Source organism: Cordyceps militaris (genome assembly GCF_000225605.1).
Source record: "Cordyceps militaris CM01 unplaced genomic scaffold CCM_S00002, whole genome shotgun sequence".
NCBI classification, from domain to species: Eukaryota; Fungi; Ascomycota; class Sordariomycetes; order Hypocreales; family Cordycipitaceae; genus Cordyceps; species Cordyceps militaris.
Genome location: NW_006271970.1, coordinates 5,017,391 through 5,033,783, shown reverse-complemented (window position 1 = coordinate 5,033,783; position 16,393 = coordinate 5,017,391). Strand labels below are relative to the sequence as shown.

At 56.7% G+C, this 16,393-nt stretch overlaps 9 protein-coding genes across 9 annotated transcripts; 5 read left to right on the top strand and 4 right to left on the bottom strand.

The window, feature by feature from the left end:
• Nucleotides 1-232: 232 nt before the first annotated feature.
• On the bottom strand, nucleotides 233-673 carry CCM_03504 (uncharacterized protein; the record flags this gene model as incomplete). Its single annotated transcript, XM_006668655.1, has 2 exons — nucleotides 233-528; nucleotides 667-673. 2 exons carry the CDS (start codon nucleotides 671-673, stop codon nucleotides 233-235), a joined length of 303 nt encoding a protein of 100 aa, XP_006668718.1.
• A 2,522-nt stretch (nucleotides 674-3,195) lies between these two features.
• Nucleotides 3,196-3,823, top strand: CCM_03503 (uncharacterized protein; the record flags this gene model as incomplete). Its single annotated transcript, XM_006668654.1, has 2 exons — nucleotides 3,196-3,701; nucleotides 3,760-3,823. The coding sequence occupies 2 exons, from the start codon at nucleotides 3,196-3,198 to the stop codon at nucleotides 3,821-3,823; spliced, it is 570 nt and encodes a 189-aa protein (XP_006668717.1).
• A 508-nt stretch (nucleotides 3,824-4,331) lies between these two features.
• On the top strand, nucleotides 4,332-4,826 carry CCM_03502 (Histone chaperone domain CHZ; the record flags this gene model as incomplete). The annotated part of the gene is made up of 3 exons (XM_006668653.1): nucleotides 4,332-4,499; nucleotides 4,555-4,570; nucleotides 4,645-4,826. 3 exons carry the CDS (start codon nucleotides 4,332-4,334, stop codon nucleotides 4,824-4,826), a joined length of 366 nt encoding a protein of 121 aa, XP_006668716.1.
• Nucleotides 4,827-5,296: 470 nt separating this feature from the next.
• CCM_03501 (uncharacterized protein) lies at nucleotides 5,297-6,142 on the top strand (the record flags this gene model as incomplete). Its single annotated transcript, XM_006668652.1, has 1 exon — nucleotides 5,297-6,142. One exon carries the CDS (start codon nucleotides 5,297-5,299, stop codon nucleotides 6,140-6,142), a length of 846 nt encoding a protein of 281 aa, XP_006668715.1.
• Nucleotides 6,143-6,658: 516 nt separating this feature from the next.
• Nucleotides 6,659-7,466, top strand: CCM_03500 (ER-golgi SNARE complex subunit Bet1, putative; the record flags this gene model as incomplete). Its single annotated transcript, XM_006668651.1, has 3 exons — nucleotides 6,659-6,669; nucleotides 6,854-7,187; nucleotides 7,260-7,466. The coding sequence occupies 3 exons, from the start codon at nucleotides 6,659-6,661 to the stop codon at nucleotides 7,464-7,466; spliced, it is 552 nt and encodes a 183-aa protein (XP_006668714.1).
• A 352-nt stretch (nucleotides 7,467-7,818) lies between these two features.
• CCM_03499 (uncharacterized protein) lies at nucleotides 7,819-8,986 on the bottom strand (the record flags this gene model as incomplete). Its single annotated transcript, XM_006668650.1, has 2 exons — nucleotides 7,819-8,898; nucleotides 8,951-8,986. The coding sequence occupies 2 exons, from the start codon at nucleotides 8,984-8,986 to the stop codon at nucleotides 7,819-7,821; spliced, it is 1,116 nt and encodes a 371-aa protein (XP_006668713.1).
• Nucleotides 8,987-9,384: 398 nt separating this feature from the next.
• Nucleotides 9,385-11,363, bottom strand: CCM_03498 (amino acid/polyamine transporter I; the record flags this gene model as incomplete). The annotated part of the gene is made up of 8 exons (XM_006668649.1): nucleotides 9,385-9,489; nucleotides 9,548-9,630; nucleotides 9,680-9,725; nucleotides 9,778-10,315; nucleotides 10,371-10,632; nucleotides 10,677-10,950; nucleotides 11,005-11,209; nucleotides 11,266-11,363. 8 exons carry the CDS (start codon nucleotides 11,361-11,363, stop codon nucleotides 9,385-9,387), a joined length of 1,611 nt encoding a protein of 536 aa, XP_006668712.1.
• A 1,056-nt stretch (nucleotides 11,364-12,419) lies between these two features.
• CCM_03497 (monoamine oxidase N) lies at nucleotides 12,420-14,175 on the top strand (the record flags this gene model as incomplete). The annotated part of the gene is made up of 4 exons (XM_006668648.1): nucleotides 12,420-12,609; nucleotides 12,677-12,924; nucleotides 13,001-13,923; nucleotides 13,989-14,175. 4 exons carry the CDS (start codon nucleotides 12,420-12,422, stop codon nucleotides 14,173-14,175), a joined length of 1,548 nt encoding a protein of 515 aa, XP_006668711.1.
• A 137-nt stretch (nucleotides 14,176-14,312) lies between these two features.
• On the bottom strand, nucleotides 14,313-16,048 carry CCM_03496 (Fungal transcriptional regulatory protein; the record flags this gene model as incomplete). The annotated part of the gene is made up of 4 exons (XM_006668647.1): nucleotides 14,313-14,799; nucleotides 14,860-15,280; nucleotides 15,326-15,898; nucleotides 16,024-16,048. 4 exons carry the CDS (start codon nucleotides 16,046-16,048, stop codon nucleotides 14,313-14,315), a joined length of 1,506 nt encoding a protein of 501 aa, XP_006668710.1.
• Nucleotides 16,049-16,393: the final 345 nt, after the last annotated feature.

Genomic DNA, 16,393 nt, shown 5'->3' with positions numbered 1-16,393 from the left:
ACAGCAGATAAAATTGCAGTAGCGGTTTCCGCCTAAGTACCATGCCCAAAGAGGTTAATCAAGGGGCAGGATATTCCTTGTTGTGAGCGGGCAGCCCACGGCCGTGCCCCAGGCCAAGCTGCGCATCATCCGAGCAATGTAGGTCAAAGCCAGTTGGGAACGGTCTTTGGTGTGGCACACTCTATGCTGATTCAGGCCTAGAGGCAACCCAAAAATAAACGCAGCCCGTGAATCAACATGCAGGCTTGCCCAGTTTTGTGAGCCCTGGCAGGCTGAGGGGGGGTGCGTCTGATGCCACAGGCCGCCGGGAGGCTCTCCAATGCCGCGCGCGCCGAGTCCACGGCACCAAAACATTGCCATGATTGGGCCGGACGGCAGTGGACAGGCCGCTCACACAGGTAATAGTATACCTGCTGCCCATGGTTCTTTTGTCGGTGGGGTCATCGTTCTGGCACTGAAACAAATCGACATTCGGTATGATGCCGCTCTGCATGAATCGGGGCGCGGAAATCAGCAAAAGCTTGCAAGCTGAGAGGAGTTATGTCGATGGGCCGACAATGGCGGGCTATCGCATAGGAGCAAATTGGTGGCCGCATAAATAATAAGTCTAGTTTTGGCGCCAAGAATGAATACATATGAGGAGAAGATGGCTAGATTGGCAATTACTGCTCATGGTGATGGCTTGATGGCCACGGGGATGGATGTAGGATGTAGGGCGTTTGTACGGATAAATCACAACCCGGCAGCGTTACTGTTCCAGCCTGAGCTGTCCGTCTTACTAATAAAGTCTATAGCCGAGAATTTAGAGCCAAGCCAGGCAGCCTGTTTCTCGCAACTCACTCAACCACCAGCGAAATTTTCTTCTTACTTTTTTCGGGCCTATCGACATCGAATATGAACCTTCTTAGAGGATTCCATGCATAATCCCGATGTGCGCTGCCCCGTCATGGCTTCTATTAGCACCGACCGCATGAACCACCGCTCGGTAACGACTCCACCCCTAGTTACTATATTCTTGGTAAAAGGCCAACTCGACGAACAATGACCCAATCGCGGCGCCCCAAAACTAGTGAGAAGAGCTAAATAAAGTTTTGTGTCAGGGGGGAATGCAGGGGCCCTGTCCATCTGGGCAGCCCCCCCCCCGGGCGTGCGCGAACCGGGTCTGCGCAGCAGAAGCCCTCGCCGGCGGCCACCACCAAGGCGCGCCAAAGGTCTTGGGCCCTCAAATAAAAGACCGGAAACAGGCATCCCTGTTGCCTCTCCACCCGCCGGCCATAAACAAGAAAGAAAGTTCTTTCCGCTCACATGTGTCGCCGTCTACACCTGCAGACGAAGAAAAAGTGCGACAAAGATCAAGCCCAGCTTGCATGCGCTCCGCCTCAGGTGAGAGGGTCTGTGAGGGCTATGGCAAGATGTCAACAGATCGCCCGGCGTCGCCGCTGTCAGCCTCAGCTTCCAACGCAGCTTTTTCCTCCCCGCCGTCGGTCGTGGACCAGCGGCCGCTCGCATCACCGTTGGTCCGGCCGAACGTCAAGGTGAACCTGACTGACCGACAGGACCGTGTTTGATTTGACGCGCTCCGCTTCCAGATCGTGGGCCTCGTCGCCGGTGAAGCAATCCCCGACCACGCGCTCTGAGCTCTCATCAGTCGTAGCGGCGCCATGCCGAGACGTTCCGAAGGGGCATGGCACGAGAAGCTGGCCATGACGCACTCGCCGCCTGCCCTGCCCATTGGGCACGTCATTGCGCTGACCCGCCAGGAGCACTTCTCGCGGGCCGAGCGGAAGACACTGCTCCCGACGGTTCTGCTTCTGACGGCGCTCAGCACCATGCAGGACCTCGTATATTTGCATTCAGCTTTGCCATCAGTACCCGTTCTGGGAAGGGCTTCGGTCTTCGGCGACGTGCCGCGGTAACTAGCATGCTCAAATCGGATTACATCGACGCCGTCATTGTATTTTGGGCTGCAGCTGCTAAGTTGGCTGAAACACATTACTATGCCGACTTTGGGCATAAGTATGTCGCTCTCCTCCTAGGTTCTTGGATATTTCTGTTTGGCTCTTCCGCAGAGGGCTATCGTCCATCCCGACCGCCCTTCACTTCTCCGTTGGTCTGTGACAACAGGCCGGCAACCGAGTGAAGGCGCAGCTACGTCCCCCGAGAAACGTGAGGTGCCTTTGCTTGGTGGAATTGGAGAGATGAAATGGAAAATTTGACGTTTTTCGCGTGTCCGGAGCGTCGGCCCGCGTGGATCCAGAGGTCATGCTGAGGCTGCAACATCCCTTCCGCTCTGTATGCGCATTAGTCTAACTGCCAACGCACGTCGGGCGGTGGCGTTTGAGCAGTTCCTGTTCGTATTTGAAGATGGCGTAGTTGAAGCTGGCAGTCGATGGCAGAGAGTGTCAGCAATGCTCTGTACAAGCGCAAGTAGAGGTGCCACTACACAGCCTTGATTTTCGTTTTTTTTCATGTTGGCGCTACATCACCAGCTGGCCACGCATACCACGATCTAGCTACCCAATCGATATATACTATGTGTATTATTAGGTTGGCCGCGCCGCGAAGGTATCTGGGAAACTGTATCTGGGAAGCTGTGCTTCTGACGGCCAGGTCTGAGATGCTGATTGGCTGGAGGCAAACGCTACATCGCACTCTGCTTCCCACGATCGTGCATGCTGCTGCAGCTGCAAGACCGGCATTTATCTGCAACAGCCATCGCATTAATAGCTAGGTACCGGGGTCAATATCCGGCGGCTGAGCTAAATGTACGTTTGAATTGACCGCTGACATCAAGTAAGTCTCGTTTTATCGCGATGATGGTATAGGGTAGCGTAGCTTGTCACAGCTGGTGTACATCAGAAAGGAACAGACGCGGTTTCCCCCAGAAAAAGCACAACGGCAGAATTTCATGACGTCTGAAACATTTTTTTATGTTCCTTGGTGAATTACACAGAAGCCCAAATTAAATCCAAGCATTTTTTGGACTTTTGTTTGATGTTCAGGCGGTGTATTGAAGCCACTCGGCGATGACCAACACGGAGCTGCGCCACAGGCAATATTTTGCAGCCACACTTCCTGGCGACTTCGCTCCAAGCACGCACCAACTTGCTTCATCGACAACGTGTGCCATCGTCCTCCAGCCGGCCCGATCGCCATTCTATCCATCGCATCCCACACGACTCAATCGAGCTCACGATGCGATTCGCTGCGCTCTTCGGGGCAATCTGCGCGGCCACGCTGGCCGCGGCCGCGCCACGCACCGCGCACATCTACGTCCAGCCCGTACAGGGCGGCAGCAAACCGAGCCCCCTCGCCGAAGTCGCCTACGACGTGGTCACGCCGGCCACCGCCGAGGTGCTCACCTACGAGGCGCCGGACCTGCCAGACGGCACGTCGACGGTGCGCATCGGCGTCTACGACGTGACGACCAAGACGTGGTCGTCGGGCACGACGGTGGCCTCGGTCGCCAACTTTGACAAGGGCTTCGCGCCCAACTTTCTGGTGTCTGTGGACGCGCACGGCGCCGTGGTCAGCGCGACGCTCAAGGGCGTCCAGATTGACGCCGGCCACACGCGCGACTTTGGCCCGCAGGTCGTGCTACTCCCGGAGACGCGGGGCACGCAGCCAGCGCTCAACAAGCCCGTGGTGCTCAACCCCGAGGGCAAGCGCGAGGAGCCGCAGGAAAAGACGCTGCTGCAAAAGTATGTGCTTGCCGTGATCAAGTACTCTGGACGAAGCTATGCTAACGTGGACACGCAGGTACTGGTGGGTGGGTATGATTGTCTTATTTATCGCTGTGAGCGGCGGCGGCGCAGAGAAATAGACGGCTACATCGAATCGGTATACATAATACATGAAGCATTGCTTTTCGGCGTTGGATTTGTCTGTGCACCAGATATTTGGTGCAGGTTACGCTATGAACGTGGTTTGAAGGGCCTTCGGTATGACCTATCCTTGTGGAAGTGTAACAATCTCGGTTCCGCACAAGATCCTCCTCTGCTTCGGCTGTCTCCAGATCCAATTCACCTAGCCATTGTAGTTACAATTAACCCAACGGCATCGAATCCATCAGATAGTAACAGCAAGGGCAGCCCGTCACGTGCAGCTCCAGCAGCTCTTATCTCAGTCGGGACTAGCGGCGTTGCTACGCAGACCAAACAGATGTTGAACAGTGCTTTTTCCTAGGCACTTAAAATCCCAGGCGCCTATTAGTCCATTCTCGCGTTTGCTCCCCCCAACTCTCTATTTTGCTCCAATTTGCCCGCCAGGTTCTCTTTTCCTCCTAACGAAATCACCTCTCTTTTTCGCACAACACCAACTGCACACTCACCATGTCGGACGGCGTCACCAACCCCCGCGATACCGCCACCGGAGCCTTCGCCGAGGAGAAGGGCAAGGGCAAGACCGCGCAGCGCGTGCACGACAACGCCCCAACGGACGAGGATGACGATGATGAAGATGACGACGACGATGATGATGATGAAGACTTTGAAGGCGAGGTGACTACATTCTCTTCGTACTAAACTGAGAAAATTTTGTACTAACTCGCGACAGAACGAGAACGACGGAGGTACGACTTGAACGCGCCACACGTTGCGACGAGCGATGGCGAGATGACCAATACTAACTCCTAGCTTGCTATAGAAGACATTGAGGACGGCGCCGAAGAGGTCGACCTTGACAACATTGTTGAGGGCGGCCGTCGAACCCGTGGCGCCAAGATTGACTTTGCTAAAGCTGCCGCCGAGAACCCCGCCGACGACGAGGACGACGAGGATGACGAGGACTTTCAGCCCCCGGCTCAGGACACGGAGATGTCTGGTTAAAATGTGTTGTTGACTCTGTTCCGATTGTAGAGTGAGCAAGGGGACTTGCAAAGACGAAGAAAAGTACCAAGTAGCGACGAGTTCATGGTGGCGGTGTGCCCGTCACCTTTAGAGAGGCATGACTTTTTTGCATTATACACGGTGCACCAGGAAACATTACAGTTAAAACCAAAAACAAATCATTTGATGAAGGACGTTGGCATAGCTATTATTCAGTCAAATTAGCACGCGCAATACATTATACTACCATGCAAACTAGAGTGTCGCGCGCGCCAGCAATGTGAGCAGGATGTGAGTAACTGGGGCGTAGCTGCTTCATACCGAGCAACTGGACATGACTACTCCATTCCCACCCACCAATAACCCTACGCTATTGATTCTGCATTACTCTCAATTCACCATCGATTGCCAAGAGAACCTGCTTAAACTACCAAGGGCGCAAACCGTGACTACCTAGTTACTACGCAGCGATGGCAAACTCTTCAGACGAGGACGAGTATACTCGGCACGCGCCATGGACTAATCAGTTACGATACAACATTAACATGAAGGACAACGACTATCGCCTGTTCCAGGTGCTGTCACTTGGCAACCAGCTCCGCCCGGCGACCTGGGGAATCACGATTGTTCGCATCGACTACAAAGCACCTCGGCAGCAACTGCTCAATGCGCTGGCGTGTATCAACGACGCCGTGCAGGCAGACTTGGGGGCCAAGCAGCCATATGCATATCGAAGAGATTACGTGCGTCTCGATGATTTAGCACCAACCAAAATGTGGCCGTCGTTGCGGAAAACCCGGCGCACCGTCCAGCCTGGAGACGAGCTGTTTGCACGATACAGTATGGAGGTTCTAAGTACGTACGACGGTCTGAACGAGGCCAGCGTCGACACCATGCGGAGCAGATTCCAGAGCTGGATCATGCAGATGCAAGGCAACCCGCACGGCGGCGACATGCGCTACGTTTTCTGCCTCATCCTGGACGCCGACACGATACAGACGCTCGACGACATTTGGTGCCGGCGCTCTAGGGTACGGAGAGCCGCCGCACAACTGCAAACGCAGGTCCGAGTGCTGGACGCGATGCCGGGCGGCGCGTGCGGCGGCGCGTACAAGGTCTACCTGCGAGGCGCGCATGGGCTGGTCAATTTCTGGTTCGCGCGCAACTTGCGCCGGCAGCCGCTGGAGGTTATGCTGACGAGGCCGCGGAGCGGTGACGATGACGCCATGTGGTATTTTGGGCCCGAGCCACAACCTGTAGAGGATGGGGCCAACAGCCTTGTAAAGACGACGATGGAGCTAGCGGAGGACGTTTGAAGAGGGGTGGTGGTGTGTAGCTGAGCTCGGCTCTTACATGGCTCCGATGTCGAACTCTCGTGATGGTTCTTGTAGATGGCTTTGGGGAGAAAATCATTCTGTAGCTACAGTGATGTGGTGCATGACCTAATGATCAACATGCACTTGTACTAACTTCACAACATGATTGGTACCTACAAAAAATTAATGACATTTGCTGATCCAAATCAAAGGGCCATCTGTTCACATCAACGAAATCGCCACACAGCCAATGAAACGGGGGCGAGGGGTTGGAGATGCCACCTGTTTGTTCGCTGGTTTTAGGCGGCTGATGCCGCACTTTAGTGACATGCACCACCCGCCCAGGGATCCATTAAAGGGGAGGGGGGCGGTAGCGATACGCCGCCGATTAATTTTTTTATGATTCTTGTTCATTGCTGTCCTTTTCCCTCCCTCGACAACCTTTCTCCCAGGTATTTTCAGAAACATTGGCGTTTTATTTTTCCTGCCATACACTCGCCACACTTGGCCGACAACATGGCGCAAAGGTACGAACTGGTTCACCGCACGAACTCCCGGGGTTTGGTCACCGTTTAAAATACGGAAATCCCAACTGCGTCATGACCTCATGCGCAGAACCCGACGCGACCTTTTGCCGACGCAGAAAACGCAGCCGAAGCCCCTTCCAACGAAAGAACAACGCAGAACTAACCCGCGCAATAACTACAGCAGGTTCGGCGGCCTCCACCAGCGCGACTCCCGCAGCGCCCTCTTCGAAGGCTACTCGGGCGGCGGCGACGCGAGCCGACGCGGCGGCAGCCCCGCGGGCGGCTACGGCTACAACAACAACAACAATAGCGGCAGCAGCAACACCGGCAGCCCCTCGCCGTACAACAGCTACAGCGCCTACGGCAACCCGAACCTCGGCGGCGGGCCGCCGGCCGGCTACCGGTCGGCGACGCCCAACCAAAAGGGCCAGTACAGCGACGCGGTGCTCAACGAGCTCGAGAGCCAAAATGACGACCAGGTGGCGGGGATCCTGGGCAAGGTGCGGGTACTAAAGGATGTACGTTTTTTTTTTTTTTTGGCGAATCGAGGCGGGCGGCTAACGAGGGAATTTTGTCAAAAAAACAAACAGATGACGGTGGCCATTGGCGACGAGATTCGCGATTCGTCGGCGCTGGCGGAAAAGATGAACAACACGTTTGACCAGACCCGTCTGCGCCTGCGCGGCACCATGAACAGGATGCTGCTCATGGCCCAGCGCTCAGGCATCCCGTGGAAGGTCTGGCTGCTCTTCTTCCTCGCCGTCGTTCTGGTCTTTACCTATGTCTGGCTGTTCTAGAACGTATGAGGCGCGCGGAGGAAAGCCAAAAATGTTAACAGAGGGGGGCTTGAGAAACACTTTTTTTTTTTGCATCATGTTCTTGTACGGCGTTCTGGGACTTTTTCCTCTTTTGACATTGCATTTGAGTATAATTATACGCCACTGGGAAGGAGCCCTGCCTTTTTTTTTGACGGATTACATGTATTGTACACTATGAATGAGAACGAACCCATTCACACACACACGGCGCCGAAGAAGGCATGATGCATCTGACATGGGGTAAAACTAATATCTATTGTATAACGCTACTACTGTCCTCGTTGGGACGGGTATCATTCAGTGCAATGCCAGACACACAAGGTCCGGCGTCTCAGCCGCGCATGTTCCGTCGTACTTGCGCTGGGCTGCTATCCATGAAGCTGCTCTCGTCCTGGGACAAGAAGGCGCTCAAGTCCATGCTCGACCGGGGCCCTCCGGCGGCCGTCACAGACCGTCGGTGCGCGCGCAGCGTGGGGCTCTGCGGCGGGCCGAGCGGTGCCGTGCGCGGCGCAAACCCGACATGACCGTCGTCCGAGCTCGGGGGGTGGTGGTTGTCGTCGCTGGACAGGGCGGCGTCCGAGTCGGTGTGCTCGTAGCCCGCATCGTACGCGTCCTCGGGGATGTCGTCGTCGAGGTTGGCGTCCATGCCCAGGTCGACGTCGCCGGCGGCGCCGTCGTCGAGCAGGGAGCTCGGCGCGAAATCCTCCTCGTCGAGCATCTGACCCTGGTCCTGCGCGTCGAGCTCCTCCGCCCCGCCGCCGTACATGTCGTCGCCGTCGGGGTCGCCGCGGACGAGCGCCTCGCGGAAGGCGTCGTCGGACATGCGCATGCGCGCCGCCATGAGGTCGTTGCGGCGCTCCTCCCGCAGCGCTTCCTCGGCCGCGCTCACGTCCGCCTCTTCCTCCTCCTCCTCGTCGCCCTCCTCCTCCTCTTCGCTGTCGCTTCCCCCGCCGAGCGCGAAGTCATCATCCGCGTCCGGGATCTCGTCGTCCAGGTCCTGCGCGCCGTCGAGCTGCACGTCGTCCATGGCGTCGTCCTCGTCGCCCTCAGCCGCCGCTTCGGCCTCGGCCTCGGCGAGCTCCTGCGCGACCTGCTCCCGCCGCATCGCCTCCTGGTGCTCCTCCTGCTCGCGCTTCTCCTCGCGCATCTGGTGCAGCGTCTTGGGGAGCCCTGGCGGCTTCAGCCACGTGCTGCCAAAGTTTTGCACGCTGGTGCGGCGTCGCTGCATGTGCGCCTCGTCGGCGGCGAGACGCGCCAGCGCCGTGCGCTCGAGAATGTGGCCGCGATGGCGCTGCGCGTGGGGGCCCTGATGGTGGTGGTGGTTGTTATGCGTGCCGTCGCCGCTTCTAGGGCCGTCGGGCAGGCCTCCGAGGATGGGGGCGCGTGTGGACGTGTACCATAGTGAGTGCGACTGGTGCGCGTTAGTAGATGTGAATGGGAGAGAGATGGGATTGTGGACGCACATCTCGCGGAGTAAAGTCTGGTAGTATTGCAAACATGATGAATTGATGCTATGGAGATGCTGTTTGCAGCTTGCTTGATAGAGGGGAAAGCTTGGGGCGTCGAAAGTAAACAAGCGTTTTGGCAGTGCGGGGCAAGTGAAGCAGCTTCCACGCTTTCAGCGTCGACCATTCACAACTACCAATAATGTTTTTTTTGTTCTACTTGAAAATGAAAACCTAGTGGAACGAAAGTTCATAAGCTTAAAAAATTATAGACCGTTGAGCTGGAAGCCGCTCGGTAATTATTTAGTAGGTTGGACCATCGCTAGTGCTGGATTAGACAATGTTCCATCTCAGACAACGTACATTTCCTGCTTGAAATATATATAGCAAATTCGCGAAATTCGTTAAAATCGTTTAAATTATACTATATTGTGATATCGTGGTTATATTATTTATTTGATATTCTCAACCGTCTCGACCATTGCTCTGGAGCTGGTGGCTTTTTCGAGCTGCGGAGACGCTGTGTCTTGGTCTTGGGTTGCGATGTTATCGAGGTTCTAAAGTCAATGTTTAGTCAGTGGTGTCTAGCAGACATATACTCGAGTGCGAACTCACAGGTCCAAGAAATGTGTTGCGGCACTGTAGCCAGAGCAGTGACACTATGACTGCGTATATGCCAAGCACCACACACACGTAATCTGCCGCATTTGTTAGTTCCGCGAATATTGTAGCTGCCAGTAAACGTACTCATGTTATTACTCGTGACTGGGAGTGACGTAGGGAAACAGAAAAACTAGTTCAATTAGCTAGATCCTTTGCTTGACAGATGTATCGAATATCCTTACTATTGACGTGACAATGAGGAACAGCACGGAGACAGCATTCACGACTATGCCGAGCGTTGGCTGTAATAGAAACACCTTCATCGGCTGGGATACCTGTAACAATCGTCGACCCCGGATCAAGACAATTATGGTCGGCGCCGCATAGGATAAGTTGAGTAGGATGACGAGAGACGCCACGTAGGCACTAAACGCAACGGTCGGACCCAGGTACAACAGCCCAAAGCAGACATTAAAGCCGTAGCAGAAGACGATGGCACGAACGGGAACATTGAGGCGCGGCGTAATGTGCGCGAAGAAGTCGTGGAAAATGATGCCGCGGTCGCGCGCCATGGCAAACAGCAGCCGGCTGACGCTGGTGATGCTTGCGCTGGAGCCGTTGATGAAACAGACACTAAACATCAGGCTGATGATGGTAGCGGCTGCCCGGCTTTGCGTGTCGCGGAGAACCATGGCCACGATGGGCATGTTGCTGGGAGACGTGAGTATGCTCTCGGGGTCTGTCAAGCAGAACAGAATGACGAGAGTAAACAAGAGGCCTCTATTTTCAATTAGTACATGAAAGAACACATTTGGCACCGAGAATGTTGACTTACGTCACGCCGCCCACGGCAATGGTGTACAGCAAGGCGCGCGGTGCGTCGCGTCTCGGATTCGGCATCTCCTCCGTCATGTGCAGGACCACGTCAAACGCGGTGAGGGAGAGCGCTGACTGCAGAAGACCGAGGAGCCAAGCCACACCATCTGGCCACTTGGTTTCGTTTTGAAAGTCGGTGAAGACGTATTCGGCGTCAGTTTTGGCAGACTTGGCCAGCAGAACCACGCTGAGAACCACGACACCGAGGACGGACCAGTACACTACATGGTCAGCGGAGTTTCACCATGTGTCGGCAAACGCTTACAAGCACCGGTATTCCACCTTCCTAGTATATTGTTGCCCCAGATATTAATGGCGGTCGTGGCTGTCAGGACGGCCAGGAAGGTGCCATATGTGCGTGCGGGTGTTATTTGGTACGAGTCGTTGGAGGCGACAACGATAGCCGCAGAAATGAATTGTGCTATTGGAATCAGCAACGCGCACATCAAAGTGAAGACGGAAAACTTGCCAGCAAAATACCCTTGCACAGTGACGACGATGAGCCAGCCGGCAATGTTTGTCCACCCGACAAAGAAGCTCTACAAACTAGGCGTTAGCTGTCGAACTGACCGAGGGCATCGTGTTCTGCGTACCACTGGCTTGCGCCATTTCTCGGTGCACAATGCGAATACGTAATGATACTGACCGCCGGCCGTGGGCCAGATGGCGGCCAGCTCGCCCAGACTGGCGACGACACAGAAGCTGCAGGCGACGCAGAAGAGGAAGCCGTAGAGAAAGGCGACGGAGCCACCGGACGGTAGGATAAGCCCAATGGAGCCGGCGAGAGCAATCCACGTGCTAAGGAGTCCATGTAAGCCAGGAATGGCAACCAGAAAGCAGCAAAAAGCGCCTACTTTAAAATGGCAAATGCCATGGCGAGCGTCGACAGAGTCGACAGCCGCTGCTGCAAGGATCCATGGCGTGCGTCTGTCGAGTGCGCGACCTGGGCCATGCTATCCCTGACGAGGCAAGTAGATAAGAAAAATGGAGGAATAAAGATGCTTAGGCCGATAAAAAAAGTGAGCGGCAGCAGCAAGAGGCAGCGTGCTGGTTTGTTACGAGAAAAGGAGAGCCGTCATTTATGAAGTACGGCTGTCTGCCCGTGACATTGTGGCGCGTCAGCCGCGGACAGGGCCCCTTCTAGAGACTAATGGCCATTTGGCAGCGGAAAACGTGACCTGCAAGTCGCAGTTGCGCCGTCGCACTAGTTACATGATGTACTGAAGACGGAAGAGGGCGGTTGTACAGAATCGGCTGGTCCGACCATGGCAGAGATCACCGGCGCGCCCTCCAAGATGGTGTGTGGCAACGTGGCTCGAGGCTAACTAGCAGGTATGCGATTGCCATACGTACACATCTTGACCGATGTAGCCACCAGCGATTACCTGGGGAAGTTCAATAGCAACACCGTTTTTCATAATTTAACGTAACACTAGCAGAGATCGCCCGAGGCTTCTAAACTGGAGACGCTCCAGCCTGCAGCCTGGTCGGTCCTTTAGATCGGGAGCGGGGGAAGGACAAGGGATCCCCGCTTCCCCTCGTCATGCAGCAAGGATAGTTTAAAAAGATGCTTAGACGGCGAGAAAAAAATGGCCGCCAATGGCCCAAGAAGGGCTCTTTTTTGAGAAAAGACATGATGCCGGTCTTGCTCCGCCCGGGGTCTCGGTGGAGGGGCCGCCCGGCATTTTCATTTGGCACCTCGTCTGCGCCCAATCTCGAAAAATTGCCCCATTGGGCGAGGCCAAGAACAGCGGCATCCGAGTGCGGAACAGACATGAGAAACCGGAACAAATGATGAAATCATACCGATCCCGCTGATTTCGTGTGCGTTTCGGGGCGGCGGCGTGGGGGGCTCGACAGGTCGCTGTATGGTCCTCGCTGGGTGTTAACCTATATAGAGGTAGCTATGCATCTAGCTGTCGTCATTGACCACTTTTTCGTCTCACACTGTTGCCATTTCTTCTCTCCTCCTTTTCCTCCTTTTCTTTCTCTTGCGCCTGCCAAAGTCATGGCATCGAGAGACGGCTACTCGTGGACAAAGGCCGACGGCCTGCGCCCCGGCGTGCCCTGCATCGGCGCCATCCAGCCGCCGAGCAACATTGCGTCGTCGTCGTCGTCGCCGTCGACCGAGTTTGACGTCATTGTCGTGGGCGCCGGCTACGCGGGCCTCACCGCCGCGCGCGATGCCAGCGTCGCAGGTACCTACATGCTGGGGGGGGGGAGTACTTTTGCTGGGTAAAAAACAAGGACTGACCTCGGGCCAAGGCTTAAAAGTGCTGCTGCTGGAAGCGCGCGACCGCATCGGCGGCCGCTCGTGGTCCTCCAACATTGACGGCTACCCGTACGAGATGGGCGGCACGTGGGTGTACTGGGGCCAGGCGACCGTCTGGCGCGAAATCGCAAGGTACGGCATGCAGGACGAGCTGGAGAGCTCGTACGACTTTTCGCGCGGCATCAACAAGTTTCTGCTCGCTAGCACGGGCGGCACGCAGTCCTTTACCCACGAGGAAGAGGTAAACTTGCCCTCCCCCCCCCAGCACACTTGCTGTAGACAACAGTGAAGCTCATTCGCAAAAAACCAAATCACAGGACGCCTTGATGCAGTCGGGCCTGGCCAAGCTGTTCAACGTCGACGGCAAGGACGGCCGCGACGCGCTGCCCATGCCGCACAGCGCGCACCTCTCGCCGTCGGACCGGCGCTTCGACGGCATGTCGGTCGCGGACCGGCTCGCCGAGATGGGCGGCCAGCTGACGCCGACCGAGCGGCTGTGCCTCGAGGGCTTCGTGCTGCTGTGCAGCGGCGCGACGCTCGCCACCACCAGCTTCTACGAGATGCTGCACTGGTGGGCGCTCAGCGGCTACACGTACGAGGGCTGCGTCAACCACCTCGTGCGCTTCAAGTTCCGCGCCGGCCAGTCCTCCTTTGCCGTGCGCTTTCTCGGCGAGGCCCTCGCGTCGGGCAACCTGTCGTATGCGTTCAGCGAGCCCGTCGCCGCGGTCCGCGATGGTGGCGCACAGGGGTCCGTCACGGTCACGACGAGGAGCGGCAGGACGTTTGCGGCCAAGCGCGTCATTTCCGCGCTGCCGCTCAACGTGCTGGATACGGTCGCGTTCGAGCCGCCGCTGCAGGAGGGCAAGGCGGCGGCGGCGAGGACGGGACATGTCAACCAGACCGTCAAGGTGCATGCTGAGATTCGCGAGCGTGAGTTGCGCTCGTTTACGGGCGTTAGTTACCCGCACAATGGCTTGATATACGGGTTTGGAGACGGCGAGACGCCGGCGGGCAACACGCACGTCGTCGCGTTTGGCGGCCAGCACAAGCACTTTCACCCGGAAGACGACATTGACCGAACCATTGCCGAGTTCCACGGCTTCACGCCCATGAACGTAGAACGCTTGGTGAGTGCCATCCGCAACTACAAGCTGTGCCGCCGTGGGGGGCGATTGATTGCTGACCGAAGAGGGCAGGTTTTCCATAATTGGTCACGCGACGAGTTTGCAAAAGGCGCATGGTACGTATTAAAAAGGGAGAAAATGTTTGATGGAGACACATTTCTGACGTAGCGAGTACATACAGGTTCTTCCCCGCGCCGGGTCTGCTGGCGTCGCACTTTGAGGACCTCCGAGCCCGCCAGGGCAACATCTTCTTTGCCAGCTCCGACTGGGCCTCTGGCTGGCGCAGCTTCATCGATGGCGCCATCGAAGAAGGAACGAGAGCGGCCGCGAGTGTACGGGCTGATTTGATAGGCCGGTCGAAAATTTAACTATCCGCATTCTGGGTAGTTGATTTGGGTGGTTTGTACTATCTGCATCGTTCATATACTAAAAAATCAAGCGCTATTCCCGACCCAAAGAAGATTGATAAAAGAAAAAAAAACATACGCCAGTCGCTAAAAGCAGTTCACATAATCAAAACCTGCCGCTCCCGCGTCACGACATCGGTCCAGCTGGTGGTGTCGCTCTTGCTCCAGATGTACTGCAGCGTGTCGAGCGCCACGGGGATGCTGCCGAAGCGCGTGTTGGAGAAGAGCTGCTTGAGCCGGCTCGCAAAGAACTCGCGGTGCTGCGGCCGCGTGCTCTCGGCGGCGGCAATGAAGAACGCCCACACGAGCGCGTGGCTGCCCTCGGTCTCGAGATCCATGTCGACGACCAAGTCGCGCATGCGCTCGAGCGAGTCCGTGGAGGATTCTGGCGTCGCCGTCCTTGCCGCCCTCCTTTCAAAGATGCGGCACGCCTCTGTTATGACCCTGGTCATTGTGTTGATAAAGACTTGCTGCTCTGGCGTGGACGGACAGTACGACATGAAGGAGAGGTAGTCGACAGACCGTCGGCGCAGCATCTCCACCCCCTTCTGCGGGCTGGAGAGCGGTGTGCCGAATAACTCAAACCTGAAAAAGAAAAAACGAATATGAGCGGCGATGCGCGCTAGGAACCGGACCACAACTTACATTTGTGTTTGTTGTCGGACAAAGTCCCGGACATTGTCCGGGAGTGACTTGTCCGACAAGGCTGCTCGGGACAGCTGTGATAGTAGATCGAGGAGATATACGTAGTTGCTCGAGCCGGTGATGGTATCGCCCACCAGGAGCACGAGGATGGTGACCCAGTTGGACAGCTTGAAGAACTGGTCCGGGTTCGGGTTGAGCGCAGCCTGCCGTAGCCTAGATAGCACCCGGTGCTGATTGACCTCTGCCTGCATCCGGAGCGAGGGCACTGCTTGCGAAAGGTGGAACGCGGAAACGACACTGACGGCCTGCGAAACCATCGGGTCCTGCGTCGCCAGAGGCAGGATCATCTGCCGATATGCGTTCCCGTGGAAGTCGAGCACGACCATTTTCGATGCGATGAAATTGGAGACTATTGCACATGCTGATTAGTACCGAAAGCAGATCCCTGACGCGCGACGCCACGTACAATGGTCAAAGAAGAACCTCGAGTCTGACGACATGGTCTGAATGGTGGTAACAGGCCCGTACGGCCACGGCTCGCGCTTGACATACGACGGCCGGCGCACCACCAACCTGTTCTCGGTCCTGGAAGTGCGAATCGAGGACACGGTGTGCTTGCCCTTGTCGTGCCGATCCGGCGCCTCATCTGTCTGCGAGCTTGTCGACGAAGCGGGCGACGTCGAGGACCGATATACCGGCGCGTCGGCGAGCGCGTCCGCAGCACCGGGGTCCTCTCCCATCTTGGGCACGACGAGCGCGGCGGCACCCGGTATGGGCTCCGGATCGACCCACAGATACTGCTTCTCGGATGTGGCGCGGGCGGGCGTGTCGCGGGCGCCGGGCCCAGCACCACCGGGCGCGGCGGCGGCGGCGGCCGTGCTGGCTTTCACGCGGGCGGCGCTGGACCGCTTGCGCATGTACGGGCTGAAGCGGCACTCGATGCCCTGGCCGGAGCACTTGATGCCCTTTTTCCGACACTTGAGGCACTCGGGCTCGGCCTTGTCGCAAATGACGCGGCGCGTCCGACACTCGAAGCAGCCTGAAGAGAAGGACACACGTCAGTTCGGTCATGTTGCATAATCGACGCGCACCCGGTGCGGCGGTCCCGGCGCCGCTCGGGCGTTTTGGCCGCTGCCGCGGGTGTGTGTGTGTATGTGCACTCACCGTTATTCCTCTTGGCAAGCGACATTGTACAGTGATTGGCAGGGGGGGTTGAATCGGGGTCGAATTGTTACATGCCACGGCCAGGGCGGGCGGCCGCAGAGGGCTTCGCAAGCTGGGGATTGGAGAATGGCTGGAGTGTAGAGTTTAACTTGGGCCTTTTTGCCGTTTGGCTGCGAGATCAGTGCTGCGGTTTCGAAGATGGAAAGGGATCAAAGGCTGTGAATGCAAGGCTCGCTGGTTGATGCGCACGAGTGCGGGGCAGCGGCCATTCTAGGCCAAGCCTGGATGGCAGATCGGTGCCAACCCTGGGAGAGCAAATAATGTGGCGGCCAATCTTAAGGTGGTAAGAAAATGAGGCGAAAGGGAATTT